Source organism: Chaetodon auriga, chromosome 19 (genome assembly GCF_051107435.1).
Source record: "Chaetodon auriga isolate fChaAug3 chromosome 19, fChaAug3.hap1, whole genome shotgun sequence".
NCBI classification, from domain to species: domain Eukaryota; kingdom Metazoa; phylum Chordata; class Actinopteri; order Chaetodontiformes; family Chaetodontidae; genus Chaetodon; species Chaetodon auriga.
The window spans coordinates 831,027-848,486 of record NC_135092.1 but is presented as its reverse complement, the minus strand read 5'-3'; the positions used below and the strand labels follow the sequence as shown (position 1 = coordinate 848,486).

At 37.7% G+C, this 17,460-nt stretch overlaps 1 protein-coding gene across 2 annotated transcripts in view; it reads right to left on the bottom strand.

Annotated features, from left to right (window-relative positions):
- Positions 1–7,938: 7,938 nt before the first annotated feature.
- Positions 7,939–17,460, bottom strand: part of LOC143338015 (spindlin-1-like) — a 34,882-nt gene continuing 25,360 nt past the window's right edge. For both annotated transcript variants that reach the window (XM_076758098.1, XM_076758099.1), the window contains 2 exons: positions 11,316–11,549; positions 7,939–9,708 (listed from right to left, as the gene is read on the bottom strand). In XM_076758098.1, the coding sequence (XP_076614213.1) occupies positions 9,509–9,708; positions 11,316–11,549 (434 nt within the window). In that variant the 3' untranslated portion in view covers positions 7,939–9,508. The remainder of the gene's footprint in view (positions 9,709–11,315; positions 11,550–17,460) is intronic.

Below are 17,460 nucleotides of genomic sequence, written 5' to 3'. Positions count from 1 at the left end.
CATGCCATAGACATGGATCGGTGCCATTTCTGAATGTTGTTGATATATGATTTTTGCTTTGCATGATGGAGTCTTAACTTATGTTTGTAGATACAGCAGTGAACTGTTATTACTGATAGCGGGTGAACTCATGGAAGCCAATGAGGTATGCTAGGTGAGCGGTCATGTTGGAAGCTTCAGAGTGGGGAGATACAGTTCTGGAACAAATTCAGAGACCATTAAAAAATGATCAGTTTCTCTGATTTTATTATTTATAGGTATGTATTTGAGTAAAAAGAACATTTTTGTTTTATTCTGTCAACTACTGACAACATTTCTCCCAAATTCCAAATAAAAACATTGTCATTTAGAGCATTTACTTGCAGAAAATGACAAATGGTCAAAAGATGCAGTCTTTTCAGACCTGAAATAACACAAAGAAAACAAGTTCATATTCATTTTTAAACAACACAATGCTAATGTTTTAACGTAAGTAGAGTTCAAAAATCAATATTTGGTGGAAAAACCCTGATTTGTAATCACAGCTTTCATGTGTCTTGGCACGCTTTCCACTAGTCTTTCACATTGCTGTTAAGTGACTTCATGCCACTCCTGGTGCAAAAATTCAAGCAACTCAGCTATGTTTGATGGCTTGTGGCCATCCTTCTTCCTCTTGATCACATTCCAGAGGATTTCAATGGGGTTCAGGTCTGGACATTGGGCTGGTCATAACAGGGTCTTGATATGGTGGTCCTTCATCCACAACTTGATTGACCTAGCTGTGTGGCATGGAGCATTGCCCTGGTGGAAAAACCAATCCTCAGAGCTGGGGAACATTGTCAGGGCAGAAAGAAGCAAGTTTTCTTCAAGGATAACCTTTTATGTGGCTTGATTCATGCGTCCTTCGCAAAGATGAATCTGCCCGATTCCAGGCTTGCTGAAGCACCCCCAGATCATCACCAATCTTCCACATAAATTCACAGTGGGTGCAAGACACTGTGGCTTGTAAGCCTCTCCTGGTCTCTGTCTAGCCATTAGACGAGCTGGTGTTGGGCAAAGCTGAAAACTGGACTCATCAGAGAAGATGACCTTACCCCAGTCCTCTGTGGTCCAATCCTTATGGTCTTTTGCAAACCTCAGCCTAGCTCTTCTTTGCTTCTCATTGATGCTTTTTTCTAGCTTTACACAGCCTGAGCCCTGCCTCTAGGAGCCTGTATCAAACCATTCTCGCTGTGCACCTCACCCCAGCTGCCATTTGCCATTCGTTTTGTAGGTCACTTGATGTCATCCTATGGTTGCTGAGTGACATTCGAATGAGTTGACGGTCATCCCAGTCAGTGGAGAGTCATTTTCGCCCTCTGCCGGTCTGTAGTTTTGTTGTCCCCAATGTCTGCCGCTTGACCTTGTTCTTATGAACCGCTGTCTTAGACATTTTAAGGATGGAAGCAACCTGACACTCGCTATATCCCTCTGCCAATAAAGTCAGAATTTAACCCTTCTTTTCCTCACTCAAAACTTTTTTTTTTTTTTCAACTCTTTTGGCATGGTCAACAGTTATTTTTTGATTCGAATTACTTTTGAGGTACAACTAGCACTGACCATCTAGCTGGTCCTATTGCAAAAGGAAAGTCGTGACCACAGCCGTGACCACAGCAGTGGCAATTTTCCTTGTTAAATAAGATTTGGTTCAGGTGATCAAATAATCAATACCTCATTAAGTGGGATGAGGTGTGTTGTATTGGAATTCAACAGACACTGGAATGGAACGGCTGTCGTACATGTAGAGATGGTGATTTCATAAAAATTTGCAGTGGTCTCTTAATTTTTTCCAGAGCCGTATGTTTTCTCATTAGTATGCAGATATGCAAGTCTCACTTTCTTTGTTCCTCTCCTCAAACCACTCCTGTACACCTAAACAGTTACAGAAAATTGAAACTGAAAACCAGTGACACTGAAAAAAAACCTTGAAGCATAAATATTTGAAAAAAAGACAGTGATGAAGAATATGAAGGTAACAGAAGATTGTGATTGAAAAACATCCAAATAAAAAATATCAAAATAATTGAATGTTCATGTTCTATTTTTTGGATGACATTTTTCAGTGGTAATACTTGTTTCAGTGCCAATACAACTTTTTCCAACACAAGTGTTTCATTGGCAATGTTTCCTTTTTCAATGCCAAATTCTATTTTCAATGCCACAATTTACAGTCACTGTTCTAGCCCCATAGTTTTCCAGCTTTGCCTCTTATGTGCAGAGATTTCTCCAGATTCCCTGAATACTTTGATAACATTGTGGTTTGGAGATGGTGAAATTCCAAATTCCTTGTAATTGTGCCTTCACAAATGTTGTTCTTAAACTATTGGACTAATTGCCTACACAGTTTTTCACAAAGAGGTCCTTCTTGCTTGTGAATGACTGAGCCTTTCAAGGATGCCCCTTTCATGATACTATCATGGGTTAATTGTTAACAGTATCATGAAAAGGGTTGTGGAATGCTCAAAAAATACCAGTTGGAACATTCCACAACTTTCCCAATCTTTTGTTGCCCCTGTCCCAACTTTCTTTAAATGTATTGCAAGCATCAAAGTCAGACTGAGTGTATATTTACAAAAAAACAATACAATGTATCAGTTTTAACTTTAAATATGTTGTCTTTGTACTGTATTCAATTGAATATAGGTCAAAAAGGACTTGTAAATCATTGCATCCTGTTTTTATTTAAATTTACAAAGTTTTAGGAATTAGGATTGTATTGGTCACAAGGAGCAAGAAAAAAAGTTGATTTTATTTGTTGAGCCTAAAAATGGCTTTATTGGTATGGAAATTGGAACATATTTAATGAGTCCTAAATACAGGCATTGTCGGTTACAACCACTTTTGAGCACTGTGTCCGCTATATTCATCACTTTCTCTTGCTTGCCAGCTCTTGTTGCTGACAGTCTGGTGCCTAGTCGCTTCCTTTTTATATAGTTCCAACCTCACATGTGTGCTGTTATTGGCTGGGGGCCCACACCAACTGCCCAAACACTGCAGCCCAGGAATGTCCCGACCAAAGCAGGGGCTTTGAAGGAATTTAATAAAAGGTATTAAGTGTATTTTTTTTTTGGCGAAAAACACACATTTCACTATACTGACATGTATCATTCCAGTGAGAAATATGTTGTCTTCACTAGAGATGATTTTAGAGAATATTCTAGAAAAGTGTACATTATAATGTCACAGTGAAGTTGACATTTTGGATATTAAATGTTATAATTTCATCATTTTGTCCAATGAGACCTGTCCTATTTATGTGAAATTTTTGTTGTGTCTTGAGTTATGTGTTGTGTGTGTGTGGTCACAATGACATTTCACTCTTCATCACCAAAATCTAATCAGTTCATCCTTGAGTCCAAGTGGACATTTGTGCCAGATGGAATAAAAGTTCATGCTGGAATTCCTGAGACATAGCATAGCACAAACAAGAGGAAAAGGGACCTTTGACCACAAAAATCTTATCAAGTTTGTTCTTGAGTCCAAGTGAACATTTGTGCCAAATTTGAAGAAATTACCTCAAGGCCTGGGATGTTACGTTCATGAGAATGAGACGTATATACAGACAACCCAAAAATATAATACCACTGGCCAAGGCTGTCACCAGCTCAAAATTATGATAATAAAATATAGGCAGACTGCAGGTTTTCTGCAGATAAATACACCACCACCCACCTCTAGTAAGATAATTGAGAGAGATTACTGTTTTAAGAGTCTATACATTGTTTATTAGGACATTCAAGTCTTTTCATAGTAATAGTGCTGGGTTAGACTGGTAGTTGTGAGCAACTACTGGCCCCAATCTGCAATGTGCACTTGGCATGCTGTACCAAAACAAAAATACACAGATAAGCACCAAGGTCAGCCAGCACAGCCAGAGACCCTTACCAACCCTCTGCCTCATATCACCCATGGCATTTTGAGGATGTCTCTGTCCATGTCATCAATCCATTGCCCCTCTTCCTCACATTCTCCAGGGACCCACCCTTCTTTCCCACAATCACCAATCATGGAGATAGTAAAAGCTGCAACACTTAAGCTCAGTCAAACTGGTGAACTATTAAACAACAATAACCACAGATATCAACACTCAGGTGTCCATCAGAAATGAGACAGAACTAATGCTGCTTCTTTAACCATCCTGGTGATCTTAAACAGCTGGTGGCATGGTCAAACACATCATAGCAATCACAGACCATCTTGTACCTGTCTAAGCAATTTGTCAATATTCAGCCACAGTCCGTCTCCTCTCCTGTCCCTAAAGTTGAAATGACCTCTTTTTTATGTCAGATCATTGGTTAACAAATCCTTCTTCGTTAATGATCTGATAAATAAATGGAGACCTCAATATCCATATAAACAAAGAGAATGACTCCAAAGCTATGGAGCTTGGGAATGTACTGGACAGCTTTGAACTTGTAACATGTAAATGAAGCCACTCATGAGCGTGGTAACACTCTGGACTTGGTAACAAAAACAGGGTGAAACATTGACAATGTTTCAGTATTAGTATTACCAATTACTGACCATCACTGTGTGTTTGATGTTTCAAAAGAGATTCCTTGGTGGCAAGGCTGAAAGTTCTGTAACAGTATGAGATCATTTGAGTCACACAGCTATGACTCTTTAAATAACATGGTTGAACATTTCAGCAATACCATGTTATCTTGTTGCTCCTCTACAGGTTAAAAAAAGGTCTCAATTCTTGTCCCTTTAGACCTTAGTGCAGCTGACAATGATATCTTAATCAATCATCTTGAACAATTGGTTGGTCTTTCTGACTGTGCGTTAAATTGGTAAAAAAATACATCGAAAGGGAGATGAGAAGTTTCAGGTAAGTCTTGGAGATCATGTATCTGAGAAACATCTGTTTTGAGGTTACACAAGGCAGTTGCCTGGTCCATTACCATTCTCACTATGGTCACGATGCCACTTGGTAACATCATTATAGAGCACAGTGTATGTATCCATATTATGTAGATGACATACAACTGTACATCTGTGCTGAACCAAACAATTCTGCAGCTTTTGACTCCATTACTGTCTTTTGGCAATAAATAAATGGATGAGCAAAATGAGGAAAAAACTGAAATCCTACTAAACCATGAAACAAATAGAAATTGTCAGGATTGACAGTATCCTCCTGCCTGTTTCCTTGTGTTTTTCTTGTGTGTTCTCTCTCTCTCTCTCCCTGTCATTGTGTCTCTGTCTGTGCCTGAGCTGAACTGGGCATGGTTCACCTGCTCTCTTCCTGCTTACAGCCCACTTGGCAATTAGCACTCACTGTATATAAACCCCAGTCCTACACTCTAGTCTTCGCCAAATCGTCAGTTATCCTATGTGAGAGACTTCAGCTCACTTAAAACTCTGCGGCTCAGATGTTAACCAGAACTGAGAGGGCACACTGGTCCAGTTTTAGCTGTTCTGCACTGGCTTCATAACATAACATTCAGAATTAATTTTAAGGTCCTCCATGGAATACAAAGCCCTTAAAAGGCTAGGACCAAGCTACATTACTAAATCCCTTGTTTATTATTTGCCTTCAAGAACACTGCAAAAAACGGGGATGCAGCCTTTGTCAATTATGCCCCAGAACTAAATATTTTTAAAGGAGAACTAAAAACTTATCTCTCCACTTTGGCCTTTTACTTGCTATGACTTCCTGGTACAGGCCTGAAACTTGTGCGCTTTGCCTTTTGCTTATGCATTGCTGTACTTCTTTTAAATTGTTCTATTTTACTTGATTTCATTCTTTGTAATTCTATTTGTAGCTTCCTTATTCTGTTGTTTTCCATCTCATGTTATGTATTTTCATCCTTATTCTCTTACTATCAAGTGGGCCTTTATTTGTTATTATTATTATTATTATTATTATTATTATTATTATTATTATTATTTCCACACCCTGGCTGATATTCAATTTTGAGAGTTTAACAAATACAATAATGACTTATCAGCTAATTTTAAGACATACACATTTTTGAGAAAGTTCCCTTTAATATAGTTATCAAAGAACTGTGATCAAGATATGCACTGGGCTGAGTTTCTTCGCTGAAGTAAAAATCTCCCTCCACTCCTACCTTCTCACATCCACAGAAGTTTCAGATGTCAAATATCTGAAAGTATACCAAGCTGAAAAAGAAACAAAGCACACCAAACATGTCAATTTTTCCATTAACAATGAAACTAACATACATTTTAAAACATATAAAAACAAACAATACAAGGCAGAGAATGATGGAAGGGCCTGTCATTCCAACATTAACAACAATAAACAGTAAAATATACTGACTACACATAACCTTGCTGTGAAGTCTTACTAATGACGCCTTATCTCATTAAAAAAAATGCCTGTTTAGATGATCAATCATACTTCTCTTTTAATGAAAACCAAACAGAAATACAAGTGCAGAAACCGACAGATCTCTGGGAGAGTGTCTTTGTGTGTGTGTGTGTGTGTGTGTGTGTGTGTGTGTGTGTGTGTGTGTGTGTGTGTGTGTGTTTCTTTTTGAAGTGTGGTTACAGTATGGTAAGAGCTGTAATCTGTCTTGGCACCTAAGTACATTACTCTGCTCTGTGTGCTGAATTCAGTCGCACCATGTGATTGGTCAAGTATGTCATGCGTGTCTAATCATCCTTTACTGGTTTCTCTTCTCAGTTATCATTCCCATGTTCACTGGGTTTGGGAGTAAAACAAAAAGACAGTGAACACTAGTGATTGCAGTAAGGGTTCAAAAGTCCAATGCATACATTTTCAAACCTGAAAAAAAGGCATATACCAGACATGTACTTAAATACTGGTGAATTTTTTAGTTCTGTTATAATAAACCAGAATTATACTTTAAGGAATCAACAAGCTATCAAACTGCTGTTATTTTCAGTGGTCTTTTGATTTGATAAAGGCTCTATTAGGATTATTTTCTAGTATAAAAATGTAGCAGGAGTAGCAACTATATTTACAATCAGTCACTGGCCAGTGAAAAAACAGCTTGATGCTAACCTTTTAAGTAAATTCAAACACTTAAGATTAAACTGTAAGTTCATATCAGTACAGAACATGTGTTTATGGAAAACCTTCAGTCTCAAGTAAATCCAAATAAAATAAAATGCACATTTATGAAAAAGGAAATTTAAACCTTCAATAGTTGTTAATCTCTTTATACACCAAACACAACTGAGTGTGTCCTCTCTTACTGCATAAATGCTGTGGCACAGGCTGAATCATCTTATGAACTCTGGACAGATATTTGTGTTTTCTTCAGTCGGCCAAGAGAGCATCTGATCTACATCCAGAGGAGTCTGTAATCTTTTGGTTTGTGTGTAAATAACAAGGTGTGTAAAAACAGGGATACTGTTGTTTCGGCAATATTTTTATCAACTGAGACATGGAAGTGAGGAGGAACCATGCTTCCAATGGCTAAAATCTTGACAACTAATGAAAAGACTTGTTTTTCTTGTTTCTTTTCTAGATTCTGGTGGTGAATTTAAGTCCAAAATACTAATGACATGTCATGGGAAAATTCTTATCTCCTTCTTGGGATTTAAGGTGCATCAAACCATGTTTTCCACTACTGAAATCAACAATGTGTCACATTTAGAATCATCAATGTATTTGAAGTTTAAATTGAGGAACCCAAGAACCCCAACAACACCAACATTAAAACAAACTGCCAAGGGCAGAATGGGGTTTGACCAGGTCTCAGTTTCCTTTCTCTGTCCTCTTACTACTTTACCGATAATTTCGAAAAGACAGCACAAAAGCAGATCCAAAGGCTTTAGTGAAATCACAGGAAAAAGCTGTCCAATCATCTTTAACATCAAACAACTTCACAGTGGGAAACAAAAACCTTTTTTTTTTTTTTTTTGTAACAATTTTTAACTGCAGATATCTTCATGAATACTCAGTTGAAGTTGTAAAATTGAGCCTGTGAAAGCAGCACACTATATGATGAATAAAAATAAGGGTTTTTATTTTTTTTTTTGTTCTGTACAACAGGAAAAGAAATTCCACTTGTGTATGCAAACCATCAAGTCTGGTTGAAAGTTGTCGTTGTTTTTTTATTTTTATTCTTCTTCTTTTTTTTTTTTTTTTTTTTTAACTCTTACAGAAAGACTAAGTCCAACTTCCAAGTTAGACTGGGACAACTTTCTTTTCTTTGCCATCTTATGGATCTCAGTTTTATGGAAGTGCACTTCAGCCAAAAAAAGTTGCGCTTTTAAATCAAAATTATGACGAAACTAAAAATGTTGACATACTTACTAAGTAAATATTCTGACACAAGTAAAATTATTCTGAGAGTCAATCAAAATTCAAAAGTCAAATCATGTGACTTAGTAAATCTAAATAATTATTTTTGAGATTATATATATTATCATATTATATATTTGAGCTATTTTTTACTTTTGAGATGTTTAGTCAAAATTCAAATTAATCAAAATTATGAAATGAGTCAAAATTCTTTAGATTGGTAGCTGATCAATTTGATTTACAAAGTCAGATATAGACTGAGTATCTCGTATTTTGACTTTTGTGTTTTTATCACTTCTATCTCATAGGATAAACATTTATTTTTTTGTATCAGAAAAAGTTTTGATGCCAGTCATTACTGGATGAGACAAATGATGAGGGTTACAGAATTAATCAATGACACTGAGCTGCACTGCGTTTGTTACCGAAAACATATTCAAGCTCTTTCTCCATCATGATTGCAATTGTTTGTCTATTTGGTCCAAGTATTTTCCTCCTTCTAGTCATAATTACTAATTTCATAAGAAGCATGGCGTGTGCATGTAGTGTGCATTGTGATGTGATGTGATAAATAAAGTATGTCTCCTCCTTTTTTGAGGCTCCTTCCACCAACCAATTCCAGATTTCATTTCTTTGCTGAGAGTCCACTTATTTTTCTTTTTCATGTAATAAATGATGTAGGAAACATGACAAAGAGTCTTTGAGGTTTTGTCATGTTTTCACACTAAAGTGGTGAACACAGACAATTGGCTACTATCAAACTTTACACTGACATGTTCACTAGGAGATAATCTCAAATTACCTCTACCACATATAACCACAACCAAATATTTTCCTCTGCAACCAGCCCACCTGAAGAAATCAGACACTGAAAATTAATTTGAAGGTTTTGTTTCTCTTTGTGAAGCAGAATTTTTGGACGCCTTTGCCATTTTCACAAAGATATTAAGGGGTAGTAAAAATGTGTTTGGACCAATTAATGGTAACGTAAAACCATGGCCAATTTGTCTGTAGTAAGGGTCTAAGAAGGTCATAGATGAGAGTCTTCAATATCACCTGTTTTTTTTTTTTTGCCCGCCTTGAAAATTCCCAGACACAAAAACAAGGCAGTTCTCAAGATCTAAATTGTCTTTTTCCTTTGTGAGAATTCTCTTTTCAAGTCTTTATTTTTGTCTTTGATGGTCTTCAACATGTGCTGCATTTTCTTTTTGTCATGTGGGAGTGGCTCAGGACATCCACAATGTCTTATGAAGTTTTGACAAGGTCGTAAACATAAATGAGGAAGTCGTCATCAAACTTGATAAAGTAGACAGAGGGCTTGGCCTCCACCTGGTGTATGACCATTCCCGTTCGTTTGCCACCATCCTCTTTGGCGTACTCAACCTGTTTACCCACCAGGCTATCAACCACCTCACCAGGTTCCCTCTCCGCCGGGACGCTGTCGTCTACAGAGGGACACAGAGAGAGATGTAAGCACCACTTGGTGTTAACATGTCCTCTATCTTACTTGGTTTTCACTCTTCCAATCTGTTCGACTGGGAGTACACACATAGCTTTAGTCTCTATTGAAAGGGAACACTGAACTTTCATCCCCAGCAGTCAGAATCACTGTAAGTGTTCCTGGCATTGAGTAATAGAAGTTTGAACAAACTGCAGTAGGTTTTTTTTTTCTACCTAGATAATTTTTTTTTGCAAATAGATGCTTAAAAATTACTATATCTGGGCCTAATTAGCTGGAAAACACAATGGGACCACAGCATGGAGCTGTAACATAGTCCAAATTCAATAAAAACTGATAAAAATACCACAGACACTTAATATTGTTTGTATTGTATTTGTATAATTGTATTCTTTTCTCTAATGGTATATTAAGACGTTCTCCAAAAAACAGCAATTTATCTTGGATTTAACTACATGAAAATTTATATTATATATATTCATGAAATCTAAATTTTGGCCATCTATATTCATGTTTGAGGTATTTATACCTCAATTTTGGCTATGTCGGCATATATCGGCATGTACTCAAACTGTTATTGGCTTTACTGGTTGCTAGGCTTCATGTGGCAGATCGTGATTGGTCAAGTGAGGTATTATTTGAAATGTGACACTCCTGAGAATAACTGGAGGCAAGATAATGCCCTTCTACATTTGTTTCAGGAAGTTGTAACTGAAAAACACAGAGAACAAGTCGAAGATGAATACACTGTCTGCTAATTTGAAAGGAGAAAACATCTTAAAATGGATTACTATCTTGTTTTGGGCTAAATATATTTACTGCAGTGGATTGTGTGCACCTTTATCGATGTTAGCAGACTGTTATTGTCAGATTATTACTGATCTGTGGACCACTGACACTGACAAATGTAATCAGAGTTGCCTCAATGTTGCTTCAATTCTAAAAATGGTTGTTTATCTGCTGTTGCAGTTTATTGTGCCTCCTGTTGTGATTGCATCTTGAAGTTCTTTGTATCAATCGATTTATGAGAATCGAGGCTATCAATCCTAATAAAAAATCATATACAAACATGAAATGGAAATAGATAAATTGCAAATTAAATTTTTAAAAAATGTAGCATGCTAGAAAATACAATTCAGTTGTGTCCCTTGCTGTATTCCCCTACCCTCACTGCTACTTTCCGATCACATGACTGGGTGATAAGGCTTAAACTGATATTGATAACAAATAAGAAGAAACATGTCCAATATACTGTATAAGGATAATGCAAATGTATGCAAAATCACATATAAAATAATTAAACCGATGTTTAGTGCAGTGAGATCTATTGTTACACATTACATTAGAAATAAACAAAATTTGTTATCTTTTAATTACAATTAGCTTGGAATAAGTAATTTAAACATTAGATTTTGCATTTACACCTCCATTTAAAGTGGATAAATTGCCTTTTCAGATCAGATCGGTCAGATCGAAATACTTAAAACACAGTGAAGGGACAAAGTGGGTTCTGGTAAATTCCTTTGTAAAATTTCCACCACTTTAGAATTCCCAACAGTCTAAATAAAAGCTGAATAAGATTACTTTACGCACTGGAGTCTGGCATAATGCGGAGGTCCCCCTCTTTGTAGTCATCTAGCAGCTGGTACATGTAGAGGACAGGGTCTTTCTCGTAGGTTATGTAGAACCAGGTGGTCATGATAGGAGCCCGGGCCAGCACCATCCCCCTCCATTCTTCCTTTGGTCCCTCCTCTGTCTCAAACATGTGCTCCACTGCTTTACCTATCATGGTGTCCGCTAGGTTTACGTCTGTTAGACGGGATTTAGCTGTGGGGATAAAAATTCAAATAAGGCTAACAGTTATACAGCACGTACATTTTATAACTAACAACAACTCCACAACCTGGGAACTTGTTAAAATGATCTTAAAAAGTCCACAGCCATGTTTGCCGTGAATGAGTGGAAAACAGAGAGACAACTTGTCATTTCAAACTCATGTTAACATAAATGTTCTATTAAATGTATGTATCTATTAAACCTTACCATGCTGAATTTTAGCATGTAACATTTGGAATTTGAGCGTGTTAATATCGTAAATGTGAACATGTTGTCATTCATTCATTCATCTTCTTTACCCGCGCATCGGGGTTGCGGGGGGCTGGAGCCTATCCCAGCTAGCAATGGGCGAGAGGCGGTCGCCAGCCAATCGCAGGGCTACATATACAGACACCTCACACACTCACACTCACACCTATGGACAATTTGGAGACCAATTAACCTAACGAGCATGTTTTTGGTCTGTGGGAGGAAGCCGGAGTGCCCGGAGAGCACGCACGCATGCACGGGAAGAACATGCAAACTTCACACAGAAGTTGTTCGACCCAGGGTTCGAACCAGCAACCTCCTTGCTGTGAGGCACGCGCACTACCTGCTGCGCCACCGTGCCGCCCAACATGTTGTCATGTTTGAAAAATATGATGACATCAATAAACATTATAGGGGCATATTAAACCCCTTTCCACAAGTTAATGCACTCCCCTGTGGTCTTTTATGAAATGTCTTTGATATACTTTGGTCAAAATACCACAAGGACCAAGCATCACATCCCCGTCCCTATCTGAACAGCCTTATTCAATGCCTGTTCCTTTAAATGAGAATGAGAGTCATTGCTCACACCGGCCCCCTCTTCTGCCAATGTGAAAAAGGCGCTACTTTGGAAACAGCTGAGCGTGAATGGCTGCCAGAGGAAGCACAGCGGTACTACCATATATATTTGAACCATTCAGACCCTCAGCAGCAAGAGTCTAGTGAATAAATTCAAGAATCAACGATACAACAGGATATTTCTGGTTGGATAGGTATTAACTTGATGTCATTTTGACATTTCCTTTACTACGTTTGTATGTTGGTTAAGGTCATACAATCTTCCAGGCTGTGTCGCAGATACCCCCTGCTACAGACTTGAGTGTATGAATGTTCTGTTAATGCACTGGTTATCAAAAGCTAGGTATCTGGCATTTAAATAAAGGTAAGTAACATAAGCATCATACACCAGACAAACTTAAGCTTAAACATTGCAGGTAACAGCCAGCAATGTCTTCACCTCAGTATATTTCAATGAGCCAAGCAAGGAGTGTAGGATTGTCTGCCAACGCCTAATGACTTGTAGTCATTAGGCGTTACAGAGCCTACGGATCACTACAGAATGCCTGCTTGGCAAATTCAATTTTTATTATGCAGTCATTATCTTCTCCTTTCTTTTATTTCTCTATAGAGCAGACTATAAGTTGAAGGCCTGGTTCAGACTACACAATTTCTTTTGTCTTAAACAATGGCCACAGTGTCAAATTTAATGACCTTACTGCCATAAACATAATAAGCTGTGTCTTGGTCGGGTGACTGTCAAGACTACATGTATGACCCTGATCGATTGTGGTATGTCTTATGTCACAACAACGCACAAGTTTAGATGTCATCGGGGAGGCGTATGAAGCAGCTATCAAACTGACAGAAGTGTTGTGTGACACTGGCAGACTTGTGTACCAAAAAAAAAGAAAGCAAACACGGCCCATTCCATCATTATTTATTCTTCTACCGTGTAGCATCTGGGTAACATTTAAGACAGGTATAACAAGGTTCACATATAGTAATTTTATTTCCATAGTTATTTATTCTACAGGGAGCAGGCTTGGCTGTGTTGGCTGCATCAAACTGACCAGGTTTGATCTGGAATTAGTAAAGATATGCATATTCCTGCAGTTAAGACCGGGGATGATATGATCGCATAGCAGCTCCTTGCCTGGCTGATGAAGCGGTTCTGTTATTTCTCTCCAACATTTGTCTTTTTTGACTCGGTCTTCCTCCCTCCAGGAAACATCAAATAGGCAGGGGTACTGTTGCCACAGCTCAACCAACTTTTCCTCTCTTTCATTGTCCCACCTGACAGCAACAACCTCTGCATCCCTCCTCATCCCCATGGTTACCTGACTGCGCTCTGGAAAGTGCACCTGATTGGTAAACGCTCAGGAACATGTCGTGGGAGATGTCACACTAGACGTGTCAAGACAAAAAAAACTTCTGACTTGCTAGAGTTTATGTCGACGTGCCATGGGCCGTCCCAGATGCTGCACGACAGGTTGTTTAGCATGTCACGCTACATGAGTACAGATGCCTGATTGTCGCTCACAATCGGCCACGACACGGGTAATTCATTGGCCACAACAAAATGGTCTTAAAACCAGGCTAGAATCATGCAGTCTGAACCAAGCATTAGGGGAATAAAGCAGTAAGTTTCTTTTATTCTTAGAAATTACAGGTTTCTATTGTAATATAAATGAGTAAGGAAGAAAATATGTTATACAATAAAATACTGTTCCCTTGATCTTAGACAGCTTACGTTCCACTTTCATGTCATTAATATGTTACATATCAAACTCTGAAAGAACACATTAACAGTTTATATAGACTTGACTTTTATTGTCAGAAAGTCTGCAACAGCAAATGCCATACAAATTTTGAATAAAACAGTCCTGATTGTGTAATAATAGGCACAAAGGATAAAAAATATTTACAACAATAACAAAATTTGTTATCACTCGCCTGCTAGACAATATAAAAAAGAAGGACACACTAAAAAATGTTTGTCACCTTTTCCTGACTAAATATCATGTTCACTTTGCTCAACCCGCCAGCATGGTGCCACATGTGCGGGCACAGTTCCCTGAAGGTATATGTGTTTCAGATAAGATAAAACTTAATTGATCCCTACTGGGAATATTTAGACCTGTCCTTGATTAAACCTCGACATGTAGCCAGCTTTCACTTCCTGCTTCTTCTTCTCTGGTCTTTAACACTGGGCAGGGAGATCATCATGGGGATCTTCAGCACCTCATTGACATATGGGGCAAGGTCCTGGAAAACCTTCTCAAAGATGAGGTCAAACATTTCATTTATGTAATCTGTAATTCATGAAAGAAAAAGATTATGTATAGTTTGTGAAATTGTTCAACAACCCATAGTCATTGCCATTGCAGTATTATACATTTGTTCGTTACTATATTTTTTCAGTATTATTCCATTTATTTAGACTACAGTTACTTTGCCATTTATTTCTTGAAAATTGTATACTGCCTTTTGCACATTTTTTACTTTGATTTTTACAATACCAGTCAAAAGTTTGGACAGACCTTCTCATTCAATGGTTTTTCTTTCTTTTTTTTTTCTTTTTTTTTTTTTTACAGTGAAGATAAATACTGAAGACATCAAAACTATGAAAAAACACATATGGAATTATGCAGTAAACAAAAAAGTGTTAAACAAACCAGAATATGTTTATATTTTAGATTCTTTAAAGGTGCCACCATTTGCTTTGATGACAGCTTTGCACATTCTTGGCATGTGTGTGTGTGTGTGTGTATATGTACACACACATATATATGTATATATGTATATACATGTATATATATGTGTGTGTGTGTATATATACACACATATACACACACGTGTATGTGTGTATATATACACACACACACATATATATACATATATATGTATGTATATATATCAAAATCAATTAGAAGAAAAATTAATTAGTAGAAACATCTACAATTAGAACATATAACTCTAATAAAAAAGCACAGTCAGTTGGAAAATGGTTCTTCCTCCTGTGCTCTGTCTTCTTGAATTGACTGAAGATTGACTGAAGTCCTCCTTTGCAATGTCAGGCTCCTTCACATACTCCTTCTCCTGAGTTGGCTTGCGGTTGAACAGACGAAGGAAGAAGGACCAAGTTCTCTCCTTTTTTGGCTATTTTATACCCTTCTCTCTTAATCCCTCCTCTCTATTGCACATATCCTTTTGCACACCAAATTGTTAGATTGCATGTGCAACTTTTATGTGTGCATGGTAATTTTTGGCAATTTTCCACTGAGCTTTTGGCCCCTGGCATGGTTTGGTTCAGCCCACTGGTCACAGCCTACATGACTTCCTCATTTAGGTGTGTACATGACTTCCTCATTTGGGTGTTTCTTAGTGGAAAATTACTCACTTGATACCACACCCAAGATCATAAATTGTTTTTCATTAACTTAGCTCACCAAACCTTGTACTTGATTCTATCACTCTTATTCTTGTGATTTCATTATAGGGTTACAATAACAGCATCTTAAATTCAATAATTGTCATAACTTATTCTATAACAAAGGCTTATGTGTATTACATTATCATACTAGGACTGGGTGATAAAAGTCCTTTTACTCACAGTTCTTATATGTGTTACAGGAATAGGGATCTCAACCTCTTTTGACATTCCTTCTTAGAGTATATAGCAGGTCACCAGCAGAAGTTGATGCTTGGGGATGTCTTAGGGACAAAGCTGGAAGATTAAAAAAAAAAAAAAGCTGACAAAAAAATATCAGATTTCATAGTGCTAGAGCTAAAATAACTACAGTAACAAAATTAAATGGATTAGTAAATATAGAGTAACTTTGGTCATATATGCTGACTCAGTAAAGGCTGTGACAGCACCTGCTGGATCATATGTAGAGTGCAGTGAATCTGCAATGTCCACAGATGAGCTGCCTTCTAAAGGGTTCTCCTCTTCCTCCTCCAGTTCCGAGGGAGGTCTCTTACATGGCCTCTTTATTGGTGTTGATGTCAGGAATGGTTGTGAAGCTGTGAAGCCAACAGTTGAAGTGCCAACACCAATACTGCAGGATACCTTTGGCTGTGTGCCTTTGAAACATAAAAACAGACATTTCATGTTAATAATGCCAAATTCCAAAATAATAATTTCAACTTATAAAAACGACAGGCTACATCATGTACCACAGTCAACTGTCCAAATGTGCTTGCCTGAACACCAAGAGCAGTTAAATGTCACAAAAAGCTATTAAATACTGTATAGGTAAAAGGAGATAAGACTGATCACTAGGGTATGCACACGACTAATCATAATACTTGCAAACCTATTCCAACAACATCAAGTAAAAGCAAATGAATCTCTCATAAGCAGCTATTGAGAAAGCTATTGAATAAGACTTTTACTGTACATGTGAGAAATAACATTTCAAGCAATCCATGAGAAACAATACTAATGACCAAGTTGCATCAGAGCAATTTTAAAACTTTCAACTTGCTTATAATTCAGCCTACAAGCCTGTATGTACAGTTCAACAGGCAGCACAGCTGGTGAGATGTGCTGGATCCGAAGTAAATCAGAGATTGCCTAGCTGTAGCTATTCAACCCACAGTTTACAACGTGATGAGGTCTCTGATCATTCCAGTAGCGACAAACACAATATGTACAGTACTGTGCAAATGTTTTAGGCAGGTGTGGAAAAATGCTTTAAACTAAGAATTTACTTTCATCAGTTAACAAAATGAGAAGAGGGATAGGAGAACTAACCACAGATCTTCCATGGATGTAGGCTTCCTCAAATCCTTCTGTCTTCATGTAACCCAGACAGACTCGATGATGTTGAGATCAGGGCTCTGTGGGGGCCATACCATCGCTTCCAGGGCTTCTTGCTCATTACGCTGAAGACAGTTCATAATGACATTGGCTGTATGTTTGGAGTTATTGTCCTGCTGCAGAATCAATTTGGGGCCAATCATACACCTCCCTGATGGTATTTCATGTATTTTTCAGCATTGAGGACACCATTAATCCTGACTAAATCTCCAACTCCATTTGCAGAAATGCAGCCCCAAATTTGCAAGAAACCTCCACCATGCTTCA